Source organism: Lithobates pipiens, unplaced genomic scaffold (genome assembly GCF_037356315.1).
Source record: "Lithobates pipiens isolate NorthernLeopardFrog02 unplaced genomic scaffold, aLitPip1_a1.2 Scaffold_1, whole genome shotgun sequence".
NCBI lineage: Eukaryota > Metazoa > Chordata > Amphibia > Anura > Ranidae > Lithobates > Lithobates pipiens.
In genome coordinates, this window is record NW_027507685.1 from 23,911,421 (window position 1) to 23,933,282 (window position 21,862).

The following is a 21,862-nucleotide window of genomic DNA, read 5'->3' on the forward strand; positions in this document are numbered from 1 at the left end:
AACAACACCCTGTATAGACACAGTTAGCAGTTACCCAATAATGCAGTTATAGAGGACTGGACCTACAGTATAAAGATTCATTTAATACTGTATCAAAGTAAAAGAACATTTTCAGACCCAGTAATGCCTCCAAAAACTGCATTACTGGATCAGATTTTGAGTATTCGTGAAACATGTAGAGCATATTCATCGGACTGCCCCACGCACATATACTGTGGCATGGTGGCTGCTCTGTGCCAGACCCCGTACCTAGTACATGATCTGACACCATCGGGTCTGGGGCGCGTGCGCCACCTGTGGCCCACTCCTGCTGTGATTGGACACAGCGGGTCCAGTGAATGCAATGTCTGCCAGGACCCGCTGATTGTTTCGGGAGACAGACAGAACAGCGATCTGCCTAAATAAACAAGGCAGACTGCCGTTCTGTGAGAGGAGAATGCTAAGCAGGAACACAGATCTTTACCTCCCCCACAGTTAGAAAGCATTCCCTAGGAACATATTTAACCCTTTGATTGCACCTGATGTTAACCCCTTCCCATCCAGTGTCATTAGTACAATGACCGTGTATATTTTTTTAGCTCTGATCACTGTATTAGTCGGTCGGGACCCCGTGATTCCGGTCACGGGTCCCGTGGACTCGATCGCTGCGGGCATACCCGCGATCGTCTTACGGGGCGGCTGAACGGAGAAATGCCATTGTAAACAGCATTTACCCCTTCTGCCTAGCAACTAGTGACGCTGATCTCTGCTCCATGTGATTGAAGCAGAGATCAGTGTTCACTAAATGAAAGCCCAGCCCCCCACAGTTAGTAACACACCCCTAGGAACACTTAACCCCTACACTGCCACCCACTGGTTAACCCCTTCACTGCCAGTGTAATTTACACAGGAATCACTGCATTTAAATAGCAGTGATTGCTGTATAAATGACAATGGACCCAAAAATGTGTCAAAAATGTCAGATGTTTCCGCCATAATGTCGCAGTCACAATAAAAATCGCTGATCGCCGTCATTACTAGTAAAAAAAAAAAAATGATTAATAAAAATGCCATAAAACTATCTCCTATTTTATAAACGCTACAACTTTTGCGCAAACCAATCAATAATCGCTTATTGCGATTTTTTTTTACCAAAAATATGTAGAAGAATACGTATCGGCCTAAACTGAGGGGAAAAAATGTTTTTTTATATATTTTTGGGGATATTTATTATAACAAAAAGTAAAAAATAATGCGTTTTTTTCAAAATTGTCGCTCTATTTTTGTTTATAGTGCAAAAAATAAAAACCGCAGGGGAGATCAAATACCACCAAAAGAAAACTCTATTTGTGGGAAAAGAAGGACGTCAATTTTGTTTGGGAGCCACGTTGCACGACCGCGCAATTGTCAGTTAAAGCATCGCAGTGCCGAATCGCTCAAAGGGGTGTGGTCTTTGACCAGCAAAATGGTCCGGGGCTGAAGTGGTTGGAAATATGTAGCAGAATACATACTGGCCTAAATTGATGAAGAAATCGGATTTTTTACACTTTTTTTTTAATTTGAATGACATGCCAAGAAGAGTGAATGTCCGTAGACACACCCACTAATAGATGTTCTCAGTAATGTGGACAAATGCAGAGTACATGTAACTCTCTATCCATACACCCCCATATTATATCTATATTTAACACCTGACTGCCCAAGCAATCACACTGAGCCTTACTATCAGGGCCGTCTTTAAGGCAGGGCAAAAGGGGCAGCTGCCCTGGGCCCTGCCATTGTTGTGGAGCCCAAAGCAGCTGCCTCATAATTGCCAACTATCCCAGTTTACATTCCTTTGTCCCTTGAAGTTTTAGTCCTGTGCTGTGTCCTGATATCTCAGTGTGAAGTGCTGCTACTAATGCTGCCCAGCTGTGCCCTATTGTTGTGTACAGATGACTCACCTGCAGACCCTGTGTTTACATGTAAATAAGTGTCATTCATATGTAAATAGCTGAGGCCAACGGAATTGATATGTAAATAAACAGTATTCATATGTATATCATGCCCCGCTGCAGTGAGGAGATGATGTGCTGTAACCTATAGCAACCAGTGAGCAGTATTACTGTACAGTAATCTCTAGCAGCCAATCAAAGAGCAGAAATCATGTGCTGTAACCTCTAGCAACTAATCAGTAAGCCTTAAGGAGTGCTGTAATCTCTAGCCACCAGTCAGTGATCGGTAATTATATGCTGTAACCTCTGACAACCAATCGCAAACGCTGCCTGATCTGATACAGTAAACTGATTTTAAGTCTAGCTGCTATTTATTGTATGTCTCAGAGGTGGAGAGCGAAATTGCATGGGGGAGGGGGGTCCTAAGACATTTTTTATCCAGGGCCAATCAATATTAAAGAAGGCCCTGCTTACTATACTTCATACCTCCCAACATTTTGAGATGGGAACGAGGGACACCTACTAACAAAGGTATGTAGGTATAGGACACGCCCCCTACCACTCCCAGGAGAATAAACCCAAAAAAATAAAGGTTAATTAAATCCACAAGAGCTTTTTTTTACCACTACTATTCCTTTATATTGGCTTTTAAAATGTACAAATGCAGCAATTTATCATTTGGATGAAAGGTTTAGCTCTGGGAAACACTTTTTGAAAGATAAAAAGTGCATTTTATATACAACTATCTGTATGGATCAGACCACAATGAGGGACACATGAGGGGGAAAGAGGGACATTGTAAATCAGGGACAGAGGGACATTATAAATCCTGGACAGAGGGACATTATAAAACCTGGACAGAGGGACATTGTAAATCCGGGACAGAGGGACATTGTAAATCCTGGACAGAGGGACATTGTAAATCAGGGACAGAGGGACATTGTAAATCCGGGACAGAGGGACATTGTAAATCCTGGACAGAGGGACATTGTAAATCAGGGACAGAGGGACATTGTAAATCAGGGACAGAGGGACATTGTAAATAATGGACAGAGGGACATTGTAAATCCTGGACAGAGGGACATTGTAAATCAGGGACAGAGGGACATTGTAAATCCTGGACAGAGGGACATTGTAAATCCTGGACAGAGGGACATTGTAAATCAGGGACAGAGGGACATTGTAAATCAGGGACTGAGGGACATTGTAAATCAGGAACAGAGGGACATTGTAAATCAGGGACAGAGGGACATTGTAAATCCTGGACAGAGGGACATTGTAAATCAGGGACAGAGGGACATTGTAAATCAGGGACAGAGGGACATTGTAAATCCTGGACAGAGGGACATTGTAAATCCTGGACAGAGGGACATTGTAAATCCTGGACAGAGGGACATTGTAAATCAGGGACAGAGGGACATTGTAAATCAGGGACAGAGGGACATTGTAAATCAGGAACAGAGGGACATTGTAAATCAGGGACAGAGGGACATTGTAAATCCTGGACAGAGGGACATTGTAAATCAGGGACAGAGGGACATTGTAAATCAGGGACAGAGGGACATTGTAAATCAGGAACAGAGGGACATTGTAAATCAGGGACAGAGGGACATTGTAAATCCTGGACAGAGGGACATTGTAAATCAGGGACAGAGGGACATTGTAAATCAGGGACAGAGGGACATTGTAAATCCTGGACAGAGGGACATTGTAAATCAGGGACAGAGGGACATTGTAAATCAGGGACAGAGGGACAGTGTAAATCAGGGACAGAGGGACATTGTAAATCAGGGACAGAGGGACAGTGTAAATCGTGGACAGAGGGACATTGTAAATCCGGGACAGAGGGACAGTGTAAATCGTGGACAGAGGGACATTGTAAATCAGGGACAGAGGGACATTGTAAATCAGGGACATTGTAAATCAGGGACGTTGTAAATCAGGGACAGTCTGAAGCTATGCACGTCTCTGGTGGTGTTCCCTGCCCCGCCCCCTCCCGCACGGCCCCGCCCCCCAGCTCCCACACGGATCCATGCACTTCCTCGGCTCGCTGACAGTTCTCGGCGGACGGTCACGTGGCACGCCGATGCCCGGGTCACATGACCGTGACGTCGCGTGTTGGAAGTACAGTACAGGCAAGATGTGGCTGAGACCGGAGGAGGTTCTGCTGAAGAACGCCTGGAAGCTGTGGGTGACCGAGACCTCCAACCCGTACTTCGTGCTGCAGAGGAGACGGGGCTACGGGGAGGACGGAGGGGGGCTCACAGGTACTCCATCTCCACATCTGGCGGGCTGGGCGACCGGCTGCTGACGTGGTGACTGAGCGGAGCACATCTGTCATTACCGCCCATTGGAAGTTGCTTTCCAGCAGACACCGGACTGGCCGTCGTGTGATTGTGCCCGTCACATAGTCCTCATTGTATTCATGTATGAGTGTGTATTACACGGTGTGTATGACTCTACCTGTGGGGGGGGGGGGAGGATGGGGACTGACATTGCACCCTCCCCATCCCCCATCCTGCACCGACCCCCCAGCAGTGTGAGGATCGGGGGCTCCACTCCCCCATCACACACAACTTTATGACAAGGCTGAGATGCAGATATGTAACCAATGGAACGTGTTCTGTGATCAGCAATACCGATGCTGTATAGAGGGGGCACAATGCAATGAAGTGGTGGTAAACCTACAGCAGGCGATCCGCACTTTAAAGGAAATATTTGATCAGCCTATAACTGTCAGTTTTGAGGCTGCACACAGAGAACACAATGCCGGTGCCAATGAAGTGTCAGTAAACTGCTGGGAGGGGATCAGCAGAACAAAGTGACTATTAATCACTCAGAAAATGTCGGTTTGTGGCCAAATCAAACCACACTTACCATACCTGGGGGGCGTTAAAGTGATTGTAAACGATCACCTTGTGAAACAACCAGTCAGTTTAGAATAGAAATCAAAGGCAAAACATTTTTTGTATAGATTCAAAAAATCATTATTAAAGTGGAGGTCCACCCTAAAGTGGACCTTCCGCTCATCGGAACCCTCCCCCCCCTTCCGGCGCCACAATTGGCACCTTTCAGGGGGGAGGGGGGTGCAGATACCTGTACAGTACAGGTATCTGCACCCACTTCCGGGATAGCTCTCTGCGGAAAGGGGCGTAGATTACGCCCCTTTCCGCAAGTGCCCGCCCCTTTCCGAAAGTCCCCCGCTGCCTGCTGGGAAACACACAGATCCCAGAGGCAGCGGGGACCGTCCTTATTGCTCAGCGCGACTCGCGCATGCGCAGTAGGGAACCGGGAAATGAAGCCGAAAGGCTCCATTTCCTGATTCCCATACCCAAGATGGCGGCGGCAGCACTCGAGTGTCGATCTAGAGATCGGCTTCGGGTGCCGACATCGCAGACGCGCTGGACAGGTAAGTGTCACTATTTTAAAAGTCAGCAGCTGCAGTATTTGTAGCTGCTGGCTTTAAAAAAAAAAAAAAAATAAAAAAAACGCGGAGTCCCGGCGGACCCCCGTTTTAAATACCCCCCCTTTTTTACATATATATAAATGATCACATTCACTCTGTTCTCAGCTTCATAAGAGCTGGGGGGGGGGGGGGGAGCAGCAGCACACTGAGCCTCCCAGTAAATGGCTGTTGGGGGGGGGGGGGTGTGTCAGGACAAGTTGATCGTTGGAGGAGAGCACACTGAGTTCCCAGCATTGCTAATGAACTGACCATGGTGTGCTCTCCTGCTTAGTGTGGCCAGTTTTTACTAGGAAAGCAAAGGGGCTGGCAGAACACCGGGGATATAATATAAAGGAAGCGATGCAAAGAGAACAGGATGCTTTCTCATACATGGCACAGCAGACGCATATCAGGAATATAAAGTGTTGGGGTAACAACAAGGGAGGAGAAGGTTACATTGTAATTTACAGCTTCTGTAAAGCAGATCTGGGAAGGATCCAAATCAGCTTGTAAAGGAAAAGCGAGTGATCAGAGCCCTGAATTAGTAAAACAGAACAAAGTTTATTTGTAAACATCTCCTCACTTACATCAAGGCAAAGAACCAGCATCTTCCAGAGTAGAAGAGTAATTCCATACACTAGGAGGGGGTAGATTTATTAACACTGGAGAGTGTAAAATCTGGTGCAGATGTGCATGGTAGCCAATCAGCTTCTAGCTTCAGCTTGTTCAGTTAAAGCGGAGTTCCACCCAAAAGGCGAAGCTCCACTTGTTTGCTCCCCCCCCGCTACGTTTGGCACCTTTGGGGGGGGGGGGGTACCTGTTTTTGACAGATTCCCATCCCCACTTTGGCCCCCTCCTCCTTCCCCTGCTGCGGGGCTATTCATAAAGCGCAGTGAGCTTCACGCATGTGCAGTAGGGGCTTCACAGCCGGTTTCCTTTACAAGGAATGGCAGTGGCAGCACCCAAGAGCCGATTGAAATATCAGCTGGGGGGGCCGACATCACTGGATCCCTGGACAGGTAAGTGTCCTAATATTAAAAGTCAGCCACTACAGTATTTTTTGTTGACTTAAAGTAGTGTGCCCATTTAAAAATTTTTTTTTAATTAAAAGCCAGCAGCTACAAATACTGCAGCTGCTGACTTTTAATAATCGGACACTTACCTGTCCCAAGGTCCAGCGATGCGGGGGAACGAAGCCCCACTCGTACCCCCTCCATTCGGCGGCACCGGCATTGTAACTGAAGGCGCCCGGCTGTGAAGCCACTGCACATGCGCGAGCGGCGCCGCGCGCCATGAGTGGCCGCTCAATCATCTGGGACCTGTCACGTGTCCCAGATGATTGACAAGAGGGAGGGGGGCAGAGCTGAGCCCTTCCTGCACTGAGGGGAAGTGATGTCACCAGCCCAGACACTGAAGGAGGCAGACTACGAGGGACCCCCTAGCAACAGGCATTTAGAGGTGAGTAAAAAAAAAAAAAATGTTTTCCAAATTTTTTATATATATATATTTTTTTTTTTTAAGGAATATTCATGATTTTTTTTTTTTTTTTTTGTGCAACTCCACTTTCATTTTTTGGTGAGGGAGGCTGGAGCTCTGCTTTAAGCTTTGACAAAAAAACAAAAACAAAACTGGAAGCTGATTGGTTTCTATGTAGATCTGCACCACATTTTGCACTCTCCAGTTTTAGTAAATCAACCCCATAAGGATGAGCTCTGGCGTGGTCACACACCCCACGTGTAGCGCCCGCCAGGAAGTCGGTACGGCGATAATCACAGGCAGTGAGACATTTCCCGATCTCTGCAGCCGCGCATCAGGACAATGTCTCACTTCCTGTGATTAGCGCAGCGCTGACTTCCTGGCGGGCTCTGTACATGGGCTGTGAGAACACGCCGGAGCTCATCCTTACTACCCCATTGTGAGCAGACACGGAGCCAGACCTACCAAAACAGAGACACTGGTGGTGTCTGACGAGCCTTCTTCTCGAGATTGTAACCGAGATCGGGATGTGGGCAGGCACAATGTTTCGGAGGACCCACCTCCTTTGACACGTGTGCCCTGGAAGGAAATGAACCAGCAGATGGCAGAGGGATTGCTGATTCGCTGATGCAATGATCCCTCTGTCATCTGCTGGTTCATTTCCTTCTTGGGCAGGTGAGTAGCAAAGGCAGCGGAGGAGAGTGTACATATGCAACTGTTGCAATAACTATGCTGTGGGGTTTAAAGGATTAATACAGGTGGTCAAGATGCACTTTAGTGACTCCTCACCACCTGAAGAGTGTTTCAATGTGGATGGCTCTTCGTGTGTAAAATGGAGTTTTCATAGCACAGGTGTGAAAAGGGTTAGAAAAACAGGTATGACAGAGTCTGTTGCCGGAAGGGCTTGTAAATACTTAATAGACTGTCGCTGAGTGTTAACAGCTTTCATGGCTGTGTGTTACAGCTGGACTGAAGTAAACACAATTGCTAGTGTGTAGTGTTGCTTTTTATTTTATTTTTATTTTTTTAGTAGAAGAAGCTTATATATATATATATATATATATATATATATATATATATATATATATATATATATATATATATCCTACTTTATCATAGCAATTTTTTTTTTTTTTTGGTGCATAGCCTGCAGTGCACATTCCCAGGCCTCTCCCAGCAGCTGTAAGATACTGAAAATAAAGCTGAGTATAAGGACACTGTAGGGACCCGCATGTATAAGTGAAAAAGGAAGACATCAGATGCAGAATAAGAAGCTGCACAGATGGCAGTGGTGGTGACAGAAAGAATAGACCTGTCATCGCTTGAAGAGGATTAACTAAGGTCTCAGTCACACTTGAATGGAGTGTTTGTTTTGGTCATTTTTAAGATTTTCGAGAGTTTATACAGGCATTTTTACAGGATTCGGGCTTGAGCATTTTTTTTTATTTTTAGCCAATGGAAAACAACTGTACATACTAGGCAAGAAATCACACAAAAAACACATTTTTGGGCACTTCCATTGACATCTATTGACATAGATGTTTCAAGTGACAGTCTTTTGAACGACACTACAGTCACGTGTGAGAGCGCACCATTAAATAGAATGGAAATCCTGCTGTGAGACGCTTCTGGTGAAGCTTTAAATTGCGTGTGAACAGGGCCCAGGAGGTTAGACTGGCAGTATTGCAAGTATGCTGTGCGCTGTGGCAAGCTGTAGTTGAAGTCACATACATGCGGCTGTAGATTGTTGGTGTTTTGTGGTCAATAATTGCAGCATAATATGATGGTTACTAAAGCTGACCGTTCTGTTGTTAGCAAAGCTAAAGATGTCTGGTATGGCTGCAACTAGGGCTGAAACAACTAATCGATTAATCGACAACGAATCGATTATGAAATTAATCGATTACTATTTTCATAATCAATTAATCGGCCAGTAACTTAATGGGTTAAAAAAAAATGAGCCCTTTATAGTACAAAAAGAGCAAATAATTGCTACTGTAAATATTACTTTCACTGTTCTACAGTAAAAAAAAAAGAACCCCTTTATAGTAGTGATTATCTGCTTTTTCTACTATAAGGGGCTAATTTTAGTTTTTTTAACCCCATTATGTTACTAAACATCTTAGACCTGGTTCACATCTATGTGTTTTTTGGTGCTTTTTGCAGAAATGCACTACAGTTCATTTACATGGTTTCCTATGGGACACGTTCACATCTGAAAGGGTCAGGGACTTTTAAAGCAAAATGGTGCTTTATTGGTTCAATATACTTCAATGGAGAAGCTGCAGAAAAGCATGTAATGCGTTTTTGCAGCAATTTGTATTTTTTAATCTGCCCAAAAAAAAAAATGCAAATTGCAGTAAAATCACGTGCGCAGAAATCAAAACGCACAGCAAAAGGCATTGCAGAAACAGATCAAAAGCAAACTGCATAGGTGTGCACCGAGCCTTATGCTGGCCATACATCAGTTTTCAGATGGGAATATTCAGACAAAAAATCTTTGTACATTCGCTGAATGAAAGAATTTTGTTTGAAATTTTCACTTGTTTTAAAATTAATGTAATATCTGAACGAAAACTATATACACTGTCTGAAAAGTCCTTTGACTAAGAAGTTTTCTATTATTTCTAAATTTTCCCGTCACTGTGGTTGAAAATGAATGTCAATTTGACCCACTCTTTTTTTTTTTTTTTTTTTTTTTTTAAGGTTATTAACCGATTAATCAAAACAATAATCGGCCAACTAATCGAGTATGAAAATGATCGTTAGTTGCAGCCCTAGCTGCAACACAGACCTTTCATATCTATCCTAATTTTTTACAGTTCAGTCCCCTATGGCACAAAGCACATGTATTACTTTGTCCCAAGTTGCTAGGCACTTTCTAGCCCTATTTATGAGGTCCAAACTGCACCCCTTCCCTGCTGCGGCAGCCCATCCATTAACAGACAGGAAGGTGGCAGCCCTTTCATAATGACAGGTCTGCTCTGAGCGCTTCCCGGAGACAAGCAGCGGCAAGTGGAATGCAGAGGGAGGGGAAATGTGTTGTCTTCTGCATTGCCCTTGCCTCAGTCTTCTTGTCTCTGGAAAGTGCTCATAGCTAAGACAAGCTTTGAGTGGTGAGGAGAGCGTGGTATGTCGGCTATAATCATCAGTGGGACCGTGGGATGAGAGACGCAGGCTTCCACATACATCTCTGATCTGTTGCAGTGCTGTGTGTTTACATATTGGTTGAATCTGGTGCAGATTGTAGCACCAATATATGTGAGTGCATATTTTATAACCTTTTTTTTTTTTTAAATAAATTAATGTTGTAGAATTATTATGCTATGTGGATTTTTGTTTAAATTTTAACTGCATCACTTGCGCTATAAAAAAAGACAATGAGGCCCCATTCACATGTGGCGATTTGAAATTGTGGGTGAAATTGCCACAATTCTGCCCACAATTCGAAATTGCGTGTCAATCGCTGCAAAGTGCATGTTTGGATGCCATTATATCAGTTGTCACGTGACCGGATCACATAGAAAACCGCACCTTTAAAAATCGTATGAAGTGTTGTATAAATGGGCTGGCCCTATGCGATACGCAAAATCACGTGACAATCGTACTTTGAAAGTCGCGTATTGGGAGCTATTTTTCCCCTCTACAGGTTTTGTGAACAGGGCCTGCAGAGAGGAGAAAATAGATGCTGTACTTACTTGCTCTGTACAGTGGTTTTGCACAGAGCAGCCTGGATCCTCTTCTCGGGTCCCTCTTCGGTGCTCCTGGCCCCTCCCTCTTGTTGAGTGCCCCCCCCCCCCCCCCAGAGAGAGCAGCTTGCTATAGGGGGCACCCGAGCCGAGCTGCAGCTCCGTATGTCCATTCAGACACGGAGCCCCTGTTTGGCCCCGCCCCCCTCTCCTGATTGGCTAACTTAATTTGATTGACAGCAGCGGGAGCCAATGGTGCCATTGCTGTGTCTCAGTCAATCAGGAGGGAGAGTCCCAGACGGCCGAGGCACTTGTGAACATCGTTGGATAGAGATGGGGCTCTATCCAGCGCTGGAGTAAGTATTAAGGGGTGCTAGGGGGTCTGCTGCATATAGAAAGCTTTTTATCTTGATACATAGAATGCAGTAGGATAAAAAACATTCTGCCTTTACAACCACTTTAAGGTTGCATGTTAAATGGATACTAAACAATATCCATATTCTCCAAAAACAATCCATACGGTAAAAGTGGTTGTAAAGGCTTAAGGTGTTTTACTCTCATGCATTCTATGCATGAAGGTAAAAAACCTTCTGCGTTTAGCAGCCCCCCCCCCCAATACTTACATGAGCTCAATCGTCATCCAGTGATGTGCACTAGAACAGCAGCTCTCCAGGGTCTCTGCCTCCTCTTTGGCTGAGAGAGCAGCGGAAGCCATAAGCTCCCGCTACTGTCAATCACAGCCAGTTAGCCAATGAGGAGAGAGCCGGGGCTGAGCTGCACTGTGTGTCCGAATGGACAGACAGAGCAGCGGCTCAGGAGTGAGTCTACTCTGGTGCCATAGCAAGCTTCTTGCAGGGGGAGGGGCTAGAAGTGCTGGTGGGGGCCCCCGAGAAGAGGAGGATCCGGCTGCTCTGCACAAAACCAACTGCACAGAGCAGGTAAGTATAACATGTTTGTTACAGTATTGTAAAAGAAAAAAAAATAAGCCTTTAACATCCCTTTTAATAGTCCTGTAATCTATTTTTCATGAACTAATTTCTTACTGTTTCCTGCCTCCATAAGCTCCTGAACCTTTCCTTTTTCTGCAGTTTTTTGGAATGAGCAGTACATGTTAGTTGTGGTCATGTGTACTTCTCTATATACACTACAAATCTCATAGGCCAGTGATGGCGAACTTTGGCACCCCAGATGTTTTGGAACTACATTTTCCATGATGCGCAACTACAATGCAGAGTACATGAGCATCGTGGAAAGTGTAGTTACAAAACATCTGGGGTGCCAAGGTTCGCCATCACTGTCATAGGCCATCTTAGAAGAGAGGGTGGCTACGTCTCTACATACAGTAGGATCATGAAGAACAAAAGTAGCCACCCTTTTAAAGTGTTTCCAAAGGCTGAAGGTAAAAAAACGTTCTATGTGTACCAGCCCCCCTCAAATCTTACCTGAGCCCTCTCCAATCCAGCGATGTTCATGATAGCCTTGACTGTATGGGGACTCTCCCTCCTCATTAGCTGAGACAGCAGTGGGAGTCCATTGGCTCCCTGTCAATCTCAGCCAGTGAGCCAATGGGGAGAGTACAGAGAGCAAGGCCAAGCCATGGCTCTATGGTGGATGCATAGAGCAGTGGCTCAGGAGCAAGCACGCAGCGTTGCTCCCAGGGCAAATGGCTTTTTCTGGGGGCACTGCTTGAGATGGGGGGGGGGCCCAAGAATAAGAGGGTTGGGGCTGCGTGCAAAACCATTGAACAGAGCAGGTAAATATAACATGTTTGTTATTTAGAAGAAAAAACAATGAAGCTTTGATAATACTTTAACATTAAGTCAGCTTAGAACAGTAACAACATAGGAGATTTGAAGGAGGCTGAGAGCAGCAGAAGGTAGTTTGAGTTAAGAACACAAACTTAAATATCATTTTTTTTTTCAGTGTCACTTTAAGGAACATGATGTTAAAGAGGACTTCCAGTCACCTATGGAAAAAATAAGTCGGCAGCAACAAGAACCGTAGCTGCTGACTTTTAAAAAAAGCACACATTCACCTGTCCCAGGATCCAGCAGTGTGCTCACCCCAGTCGGTCTCACTGGCTGTCCTCTGTCCCCGGAGGTGGCATCTTCACTATGGGCATCCGGCTGTGACAGCTTGTGGCTTCACAGCTGGGTGCCCCCTGCACGTCGTCAATGGTGGATGCAGTCTTCTGGGATCTGTCAGTGTCCCAGAAGACTGCAGGGAGGTGGGAGGGAGGAAGTCTTCTGTTCCTGAGCGCCGCTGTGCTTGGAATGGAAGTGGGTTGAGGTTGAGTTACGTTTTTTACTAATTTTATCTGTTATGTAAATTATGGTGGTATTACACTTCACAAAGTAGCATTCAAAAGTGAGAAAAATACAGAAACGGCGTGAATTACAGTGAACATACAAAGATATTCATGATTGCATATGATTATGATTACTTTATCACAAAATAATGACAAGAGATGCTCGTTATATTTTCTCATCCCAGCCGACACATGGGGGTGTCTTTATTTCCATTGTACGATGGGTGGGTGGTTCATGTTTAGAGTACGGGCTGGCATGTGTTGTGTCTACAGAGATGCAGAAACAGTAGGGCTCTGGTGGTGTTTGGCAGGCATGAAAAGGTGGCGTGCCAGCTTTGCTATGGCATATTTTTTGTAATACAAATTTGACTAGTTTGTATTAAACACATAGAGAACACATTTCTTTGCTGCCGTTACAATGCCAGTGACATTGCTTAACTACATTAAAAGATCTAGCTGTAAATATTGGCAAAATAACTTTTTAAATTGCTGCACTTTGTAGTATTTCTCTCCGTGGCGGCTGGTGACGTTTTAGGATGGGGGGCACCAGACCCCTTTTTGACCCCTCACACTTCTCATAACCCCCTCTCCTTATAGTATGCACCTGCTCCATCCCTTGTATTCCACTAGCTTCCACCCATAGTGTCAGGTGAATTTAGATCAGCATCAAAGGACAGACTATACAGCCCCAGCATCACAGGACACAGACTATTTCTAACAAAAGCAAAAAAAAGTGATCTCCACCTTTAGGCCCCTTTCACACGGGACAGATCCATAATAATCCGCCCCGTGATGATCCGCTTGTTCAGCGGTGATCGCTCCGTTTATCCCCACTGAGCTGGCAGATGACAAGGCGATCCCGGCACACTGTGCAGGGACTGCCCTGTCAGATCTCTGCTCTCCTCTATGGGGGATCGGATGAACGCAGACTGTCTGTCCGTGTTCATCTGATCCGCTCTGAAGACAGATAGAAAAATAGGATTTTGCTCCGTCTGCAGGATCGGACCATAGCGGAGACAGACAATAGCGGGTGTCTGCGGATGTTCATCTGCAGATACCTGATATGCCATAGGAATGCATGTATGTCCGTATTTCATCCGCAAACGGATGGATGAAATACGGACATACGGTCCGCATGTTTGAAAGGGGCCTTAGTGTTATGATACAATGTTGCCATTTGGCTGTGGAAAGCAGTCTGCTTTTGGTTTATTTAGTTTTTATAAGGATCTGTAATCCTTTGCTGTTGTAGGGGATGCCAGTAACTGGTTTTCAAGCTCTGTACAGACCTTTGGAAATAGCCATCAAGTTATTTTGTGGTTTTCTGGGGGAGTGGGTTATTTTTTTATTTTATTTTTTATTAATTTTTTTTTTTTTTTTTTATTTTTTTTTTTTTAGAATGATGTAATTATATTGCTAATAACAGAAGAGAACATCTCATAGAGCAAATCATTAAAAAAAAAGTAAAAATGAAGCTGTATGCACAAAGATCAGGCACATTTCCCTGATTTGCAGGCAGTGCTGAGCTGAAAAGATATTTGTATTGGGTTAAAGTTTGCCTGCCTTATCCTGCTTCTGCACTTTCCTATTGGCCAAGTCCTAATAGTGATGGGCTGATGATAGGAATGTATCTTATGCCTGTGAGCACCAGTGGATTGCGCCACAAGTTTAAATACATTGTTCAAAGGGAACAATATATTTTTTTTAAATACATTTTTCTTTTTGTTAAAGTTTAGAATAAAAAAAAAAAAAAAATTATATATATATATATATATATATATATATATATATATATATATATATATATATATATATATAATATATATAATATATATATATATATAATATATATATATATATATATATATATAATTTTTTTTTAATCAAATAACACAAATGACTCCAAATTTTTTAAGTGTTTTACCGCTATACCATTAATTGAGTTATTGCGCTGCACACTAGCACATTGTGAAAGACTTACCTTAAAACAAAGCTTTCCATCGGCCTGCTGTCACCGCTGCAGAATCTTCCATCTTCATCTGGTCTTCCTTCTGGGTTTGGGGACTCTGGCCTTCTGATTGGCTGAGCCGCGATGACAGCATGCACGGCAGTCATGGCTACAGCCCATAGCTCTGCTCACTAGAATATCTCCTAGGCGGTTAATGTTTAGAAGATATTCATTTTACCTACAGGTAAGCTTTATTATAATCTATTAGAATAATAAGAAGGACTGAGCCCATCTCTACTGACCAGCAGCTGGCTCAGCCCCTCAGTGCGACGCTGAGAGCCTGAGCCAGCTGCTTCCACCCCTTCCACAGACTGGCACTCCAGCACAGAGGATTGATGCTACATCCCCCTAGGTGATTATATGTTTTTTTTGTTTCAAAACTTGCACTTTTCTTTTAAATATGCATTTAGACACATTCTTTCATGAAATAATGTTTATACTTGAAGTAGTTTTTAGTTTAATCTTTTAATGTAGTTCTTGCTAGCTCTAAAAATGAATAGTTTTCTTTTTTATTTTCACCTAGGTCTTCTTGTGGGAACTCTTGATGCAGTTTTAGATTCCACTGCTAAAGTAGCGCCATTCAGGATTCTTCACCAAACCCCTGACTCTCAGGTCTACTGGTCGATTGCTTGTGGTGAGTACATGTCCGCATCATGTCAGGAAAGATGTATGAAGACTGCAATCGCTGACTTCCTTCTATAAAGGCTGGTTGCCTGGCTGTCCTGTTGACCCCTAAATTACCCTGAGTCTTTTTCTCAAATATCTTGAGTCACTGACCATGAATATATTTGCAGTTGTGGGGTTTTCACTTCACTTGCTTCATGTTTGTTCCAGGTCAGTGACTTCCATTTAAAAAAGGATTAGCAAGGAAAGATGATATATTCGTTTTTATGGCAGGTTTCTTTTACTACCCTTCAGCACCCATAAAGTAAACTGAAGGTATTGGTGTGGTGATCTACAACAATGTACCAGTTTGATTTTATTTTATTTTTTTTGTTTAAGTCTTCCTTAACCACTTAAGGACCAGGCCTCTTTTTCAGACTCGGTGGTTACATGTTTAAAACAGTTTTTTTTGCTAGAAAATTACTTAGAACCCCCAAACATTTTATATTGTTTTTTTTCTAACACCCTAGAGCAGTGATGGAGAACCTTGGCACCCCAGATGTTTTGTAACTACATTTCCCATGATGCTCATGCACTCTGCAGTGTAGGTGAGCATCATGGGAAATGTAGTTCCAAAACATCTGGGGTGCCAAGGTTCGCCATCACTGCCTTAGAGAATAAAATGGCGGTCATTGAAATACTTTTTTTCACACCGTATTTGCGCAGCGGTCTTACAAGCGCACTTTTTTTTTGGGAAAAAATTCACTTTTTTGAATAAAAAAAAGTAAGACAACAGTAAAATTAGCCCAATTTTTTTTTATATTGTGAAAGATAATGGTACGCTGAGTAAATTGATACCCAACATGTCACGCTTCAAAATTGCGCCTGCTCGTGGAATGGCGTCAAACTTTTAGCCTCAAAAATCTCCATAAGCGACATTTAAAAAATTCTAGAGGTTGCATTTTTTGCGCTACAGAGGATGTCTAAGGCTAGAATTATTACTCTCGCTACCAATCGCGGTGATACCTCACATGTGTGGTTTGACCACCGTTTTCATATGCGGGCGCTACTCACATATGCGCTCGCTTCTGTGCGTGAGCTCGTCGTGACGGGGTGTTTTTAAAGGGGTGGCACCTCTCCCGCCGCGGATATTGGTGATCTTGTGGCGAATCCACCGCGGAGACCACCATTATCGTACAGCCGACCGGTGCCTGAAGAGATGGATACTCCGGTTGTGGCAACAGCTGCTGCCGTTACCGAGATATCCCTCTTCAAAAATAGGACGTACATCGTCGTGCGCTGGTCGGCAAGTGGTTAAAGAAGAATTAAAATCTCCTATTTACAGATAAGGAAGCTGCTATCTTAGTCTCTGTTCGATTTGCAGTTGCGACAGTGCTCCACACAATATTATTATTATTATTCACGATTTATATAGCGCCAACAGTTTACGCAGCGCTTTACAATGTATAGGGGGGACAACACAATTACAGTTCAATACAAAAGGTATAAGAGGGCCCTGCTCCTAGAGCTTACATTCTAAAGGGAGGGGGTGGTGGTACAAAAGGTAAAAGCTGCAGAGAATGATTTGATGGGGGTGACAATATCAATATCAGCTATGACACCAGCCATTTGATGGCTTGCCCATTTGGTTGAGAGCTGACATAAGCACATTAGTAACTGTGAGGTTTGGTTCACACCTATGCGTTTTGCAGTGCATTTGCAGAAATATACTACAGCCTATTTAACGTTAGTTCTTATGGGTCACGTTCACATCTGTGCAGTTTCCACCAGTGCGTTTTTTGGAAAGGTGCAGGGACTTTTTTACTTTCAGCATGGTGCATTTTTGGCTCCATAGACTTAAATAGAATGGCATCAAAAACGCATGAAAAATGCATGTTTACGTTTTTTTTTTTTTTGGTGTGTTTCCTGCATGATAATAGACGCCTCCTCCTTGCAAAATGAACACATCCTAAAAGTGCAAAACACATTAAAAACATGCCTTAAAATGGGCCTCAAAAGCACATCATCCGCAGATGCATAGATGTGAACCTAGCCTTACAGTTATTATTCAGGGCATGTCTTGAATGTAACTGTTTTGGTAAACAGGTAAATTGGGTGTAAACCCTTACAATATGCCCAGTGAAGTGACCATCTTCCGATGATACACAGAGATGAAACAAATCCTCCTACATAAGTTGTACCTGATAATCTGCAGTCGTTTGTCCTGTATAGCCTTCAACACAAAGATCAGCATAAAGCTGGCTGGATCTCTCGGCAGCAGAAAGCAGGGATTGGGGATCTGGATTCACACACTGCACAGAGAGAAGAACTCTGAGCCTGACTGGAGGGAAGAGACAACCCCCCCCCTCTTCACTCTACAGCAGGGGTAATGAATTAAAATTCAAGGAGGTCCGGTCGCCAAAATTTTCTTTGGGCCGAGGTCCGAATCTCAAGTCTGTGCTATGACTCAGAAAGATTGTAGTCACTGTATATCTATCAAAAACATGAGAAATTTACAATTTCCTTAGCATTTCAACAATATTTATTGTCAAGTTTCAGTTACCATATTAAACATGTGGACAGTTGGAACTAGGATAGCTTTACATTTGCTCTTTACATCAGGTGTCTCCATCACAGTGTTCCTTTACATCGGGTGTCCCCATCACAGTGTCCCTTTACACCGGGTGTCCCCATCACAGTGCCCTTTTACATCGGGTGTCCCCATCACAGTGCCCCTTTACATCGGGTGTCCCCATCACAGTGCCCCTTTACATCGGGTGTCCCCATCACAGTGCCCCTTTACATCGGGTGTCCCCATCACAGTGCCCCTTTACATCGGGTGTCCCCATCACAGTGCCCCTTTACATCAGGTGTCCCCATCACAGTGCCCCTTTACATCAGACCTTCCTGTCAGAGTGTCCCCATACATCAGATGTCCCCATCAGGGTGTCCCTTAACATAAAATAAGGGTCACGCTGATGGGCACATTTTATATTAAGGGGCACTCTGATGGACACAACAAAATGTGCCCCTTAACTTAAAATTTGCCCATCAAAGTGCCCCTTTAATATAAAATGTACCCATCAGTGTTGCTCTTAAAATAAAATGTGCCCATGAGTGTGCCCCTTTACATCAGGTGTCCCCATCACAGTGTTCATTTACATCACTGACATTCCTGTCAGTGTCCCCTTACATAAGATGTACCCATCAGAGTCCCCCTTAACATAAAATGTGCACATCAGGGTGCCCCTTAACATAAAATAAGGGTCATGCTGATAGGCACATTTTATATTAAGGGGCACTCTGATGGACAACAAAATGTGCCCCTTAACTTAAAATTTGCCCATCAGAGTGCCCCTTTTAATATAAAATAAAATATCCCCATCAGCGTGCCCCTTAACATGAAATAAGGGTCACACTGATGGGCGCCTATTATGTTAGGAGGCACTCTGATGGACACATTTTATTCTAAGGGGCATGCTGGTGGATATATTTTTAATGTGCCCATCAATGGGCATATTTTGTAGGGCACATTTTGTTGTGCCCATCAGCGTGCCCCTTAACAAAATATGCCCATCGATGTGCACATTAAAAATATACCCATCAGCGTGCCCCGTAAAATTAAATTTGTCCATCAGAGTACCCCTTAATATAAAAGGTGCCCATCAGCGTGACCCTTATTTTATGCTAAAGGGCACTCTGATGGACACATTTTATTTTAAGGGGCATGCTGATGGGTATATTTTTTAAGTGCACACTGATGGGCATATTTTGTTAAGGTGCACCTTTAACAAAACATGCAAATCAGTGTGCATATAAAAAATATACCCATCAGCGTGCCCCTTACAAAAAAAGCCCAGCATTGTGAAAATTACAAATATACCTATCAGTGTGCCCCTTAAAATATGCCCAACAGTGTGCATGATCACTAATGTGCCCACATACCTCAACTGCAGGAGGAAGGGCACAACTGAAGCTGCCTCAAGGAGAGCCAGGACCCGGGAATCGGGAACCGCGGGCAGCATGGGGGGCGGGGGGCGCGCACGTGACGTCACACCCCCTACTGCCTGTGAGCGTGAGTAAGACACAGCTCCGAGAGACGCGGCCAGGAGCAGGGGGCGGGCGCATGCGCACAGCGTCACTGGTTGCTAGGGAAACCCGCGGTCCCAGCAAACCAGTGATTGCTGTAATTCACTACACAGGCGGCATAGCGGTCCGGGCAGAAGCCCCACTCGGTCCGGACCTGGACCGCGGGCCGCCATTTAATGACGGCTGCTCTACAGAATGATGTTCTCCTGTCCTGTCACTTTTTTCCTCTTGGTGCCTGGACAAGCTTATGTTATGGACATAAGAAGTGACTTATGCCCATAACAGAGGAACAAGGCAGCAGAGAAAAATGACACTCAGAGCTTTGTAGAGAGACAAGTACACAGCATAGAAGGATTTGCTTTTTTCTTATTTCATTTCTAATGTTTATAACCAAGACTGCTGTTAGAAACCATGGAGCCCCATACAGCCAACCCTCACTCTCCACCCTGAAGGATCCTATTGTATGCTTGCAACTGCCAGCTGGAAGGAGAGGAGAGAAGCCAGCAGCATTGTGGGGTTAGGGGGGCCTGGAGCGAAGTGTAAATGTAAGGTGCACAGAGAGGGTATTCAGTGCAGCAGGGGGGAAATTACTGTAACCTATCCCCTGTATGGCTCTCTGCAGCAGTTGAAGGCCGACAGGAGGGAGAGGAGAAGATGCCACCTTTCAACTGCTGCAGAGACAGCCATACAGGCGATCGTTTGCAGTAATTCGCCCCTCCCTGCCCATATCCGATTCACCCTGCTGCCTGGGCTCCATACAGGAGGACTGGTGGTACTCCCCTTATACACAGCCCTGTGTAAAACCACTTTAAAGCAGTGGATTTAGTTCTGCTTTAGGTGCCCATTCATGTGTTCCTAAATCTTTCTGGGACTGACTTATGCCGCGTACACACGTAGTCGACTATCCAGCGGACTTCCCGCCGGACTGTCCGTCCGACTTTCCGAACGGGCTACTTGCCCACGCACGGCACTTTTTCAGCGGACTAATACGGAGTACTAAGTCCGCCGTACTATCCGCCGTACTTTTGAAATGAACGGACTCGCACACACACGCGGAGAAAAGTCCGCTCATTTCGAGCGCGTCTCCAGGTAGGCGGGGCCCACGAAGGAGACGTCGCTGGCCCCGCCACCTGGTATGGACTTAAAGGGGAACCCCAACGCCCAAAAAATCGGCGTGGGGGTCCCCCCCCAGGTCCACATCAGACCCTTGTCCGAGCACGTTACCCGGCTGGCCAGGAAAGGGGGGGTGAGAGTGTGCCCCCCCCTCCTGAGCTGTACCAGGCCGCGTGCCCTCAACATGGGGGCCGCGTGGCACCCCCTTCCCCAAGACACCTTCCATGTTGAGGGCACGCGGCCTGGTACGGCTCAGGAGGGCGGGGGTGCTCGCTCGTCCCCCCCTTTCCTGGCCGGCCGGGTAGCGTGCTCGGACAAGGGTCTGATGTGGACCTGGGGGGACCCCCATGCCGTTTTTTTCCGGCGTTGGGGTTCCCCTTTAAGTCCATACCAGGTGGTGGGGCCAGCGACGTCTCCTTCGTGGGCCCCGCCTACCTGGAGACCCGCTCAAAATGAGCGGACTTTTCTCTGGGCGGGAAAAGTCCGCTCATTTCAAAAGTACGGCGGACTGGCATATGCACGGCCGGATTGTCCGCCGAAATGCAAGTCCGGCGGGAAGATTGGAGTGCAAAACTACTTTCTAAGTCCGCCGTACTTTCGGGTCAAAAAAGTACGCCGGAGGCTACACACGGGGGGATTGTCCGGCGGACTTGAGTTTGCCGGACTTTTCCACCCGATTGTTTGTTTGATCGTGTGTACGCGGCATTAGAAAAAATGTCTGAAAACAGACTGAAAGAACAACTTGGCCATTGTCCATGTTAGGCAGTATGTTTTTTTTTTTCTTCTTTCAGATGATGGAACAGAGCTGTGATAATTATGGTTGACCATTCTCTATGCAAGTTTTGCCACGCCACATTATTATTTTTTTAGCTTCCCAGAGTTTGAAGGAAATGAGTCATGCCAGAAACTTGGGGGTTTCCATTGCAATTAATTTCTGATCTGGCATTTGCTTGACTGCACTTTACCCTGTGGCTTAAAGTGTAATGGCAAAACCTTATTTATTTTAAAAAAAAATTTTTTCCATTTTGGATAGAATAAAGGAGAGTTATAACCCGTCAGTTTTTTTTTTTCCTCCTTTTTTCCATCTGTGTCCCATTCAAGATATCCCTTTGCTTCCTGGCCCATAGCAAAAACAAAAAGCGAGAGGGAGTCCCAGTGTCCCACCAAAGTCACCAGAACGGGGGTCCCCATTGGAAGATATAACTTTTTCATAAGTTTTGA

The 21,862-nt window shown here is 44.9% G+C and overlaps 1 protein-coding gene across 1 annotated transcript in view; it reads left to right on the forward strand.

The window, feature by feature from the left end:
• Positions 1-3,996: 3,996 nt before the first annotated feature.
• Positions 3,997-21,862, forward strand: part of TBC1D8B (TBC1 domain family member 8B) — a 91,232-nt gene continuing 73,366 nt past the window's right edge. Inside the window, exons 1-2 of the mRNA XM_077485193.1 lie at positions 3,997-4,180; positions 15,360-15,470. Coding sequence (XP_077341319.1) covers positions 4,000-4,180; positions 15,360-15,470 — 292 coding nt within the window. The 5' untranslated portion in view covers positions 3,997-3,999. The remainder of the gene's footprint in view (positions 4,181-15,359; positions 15,471-21,862) is intronic.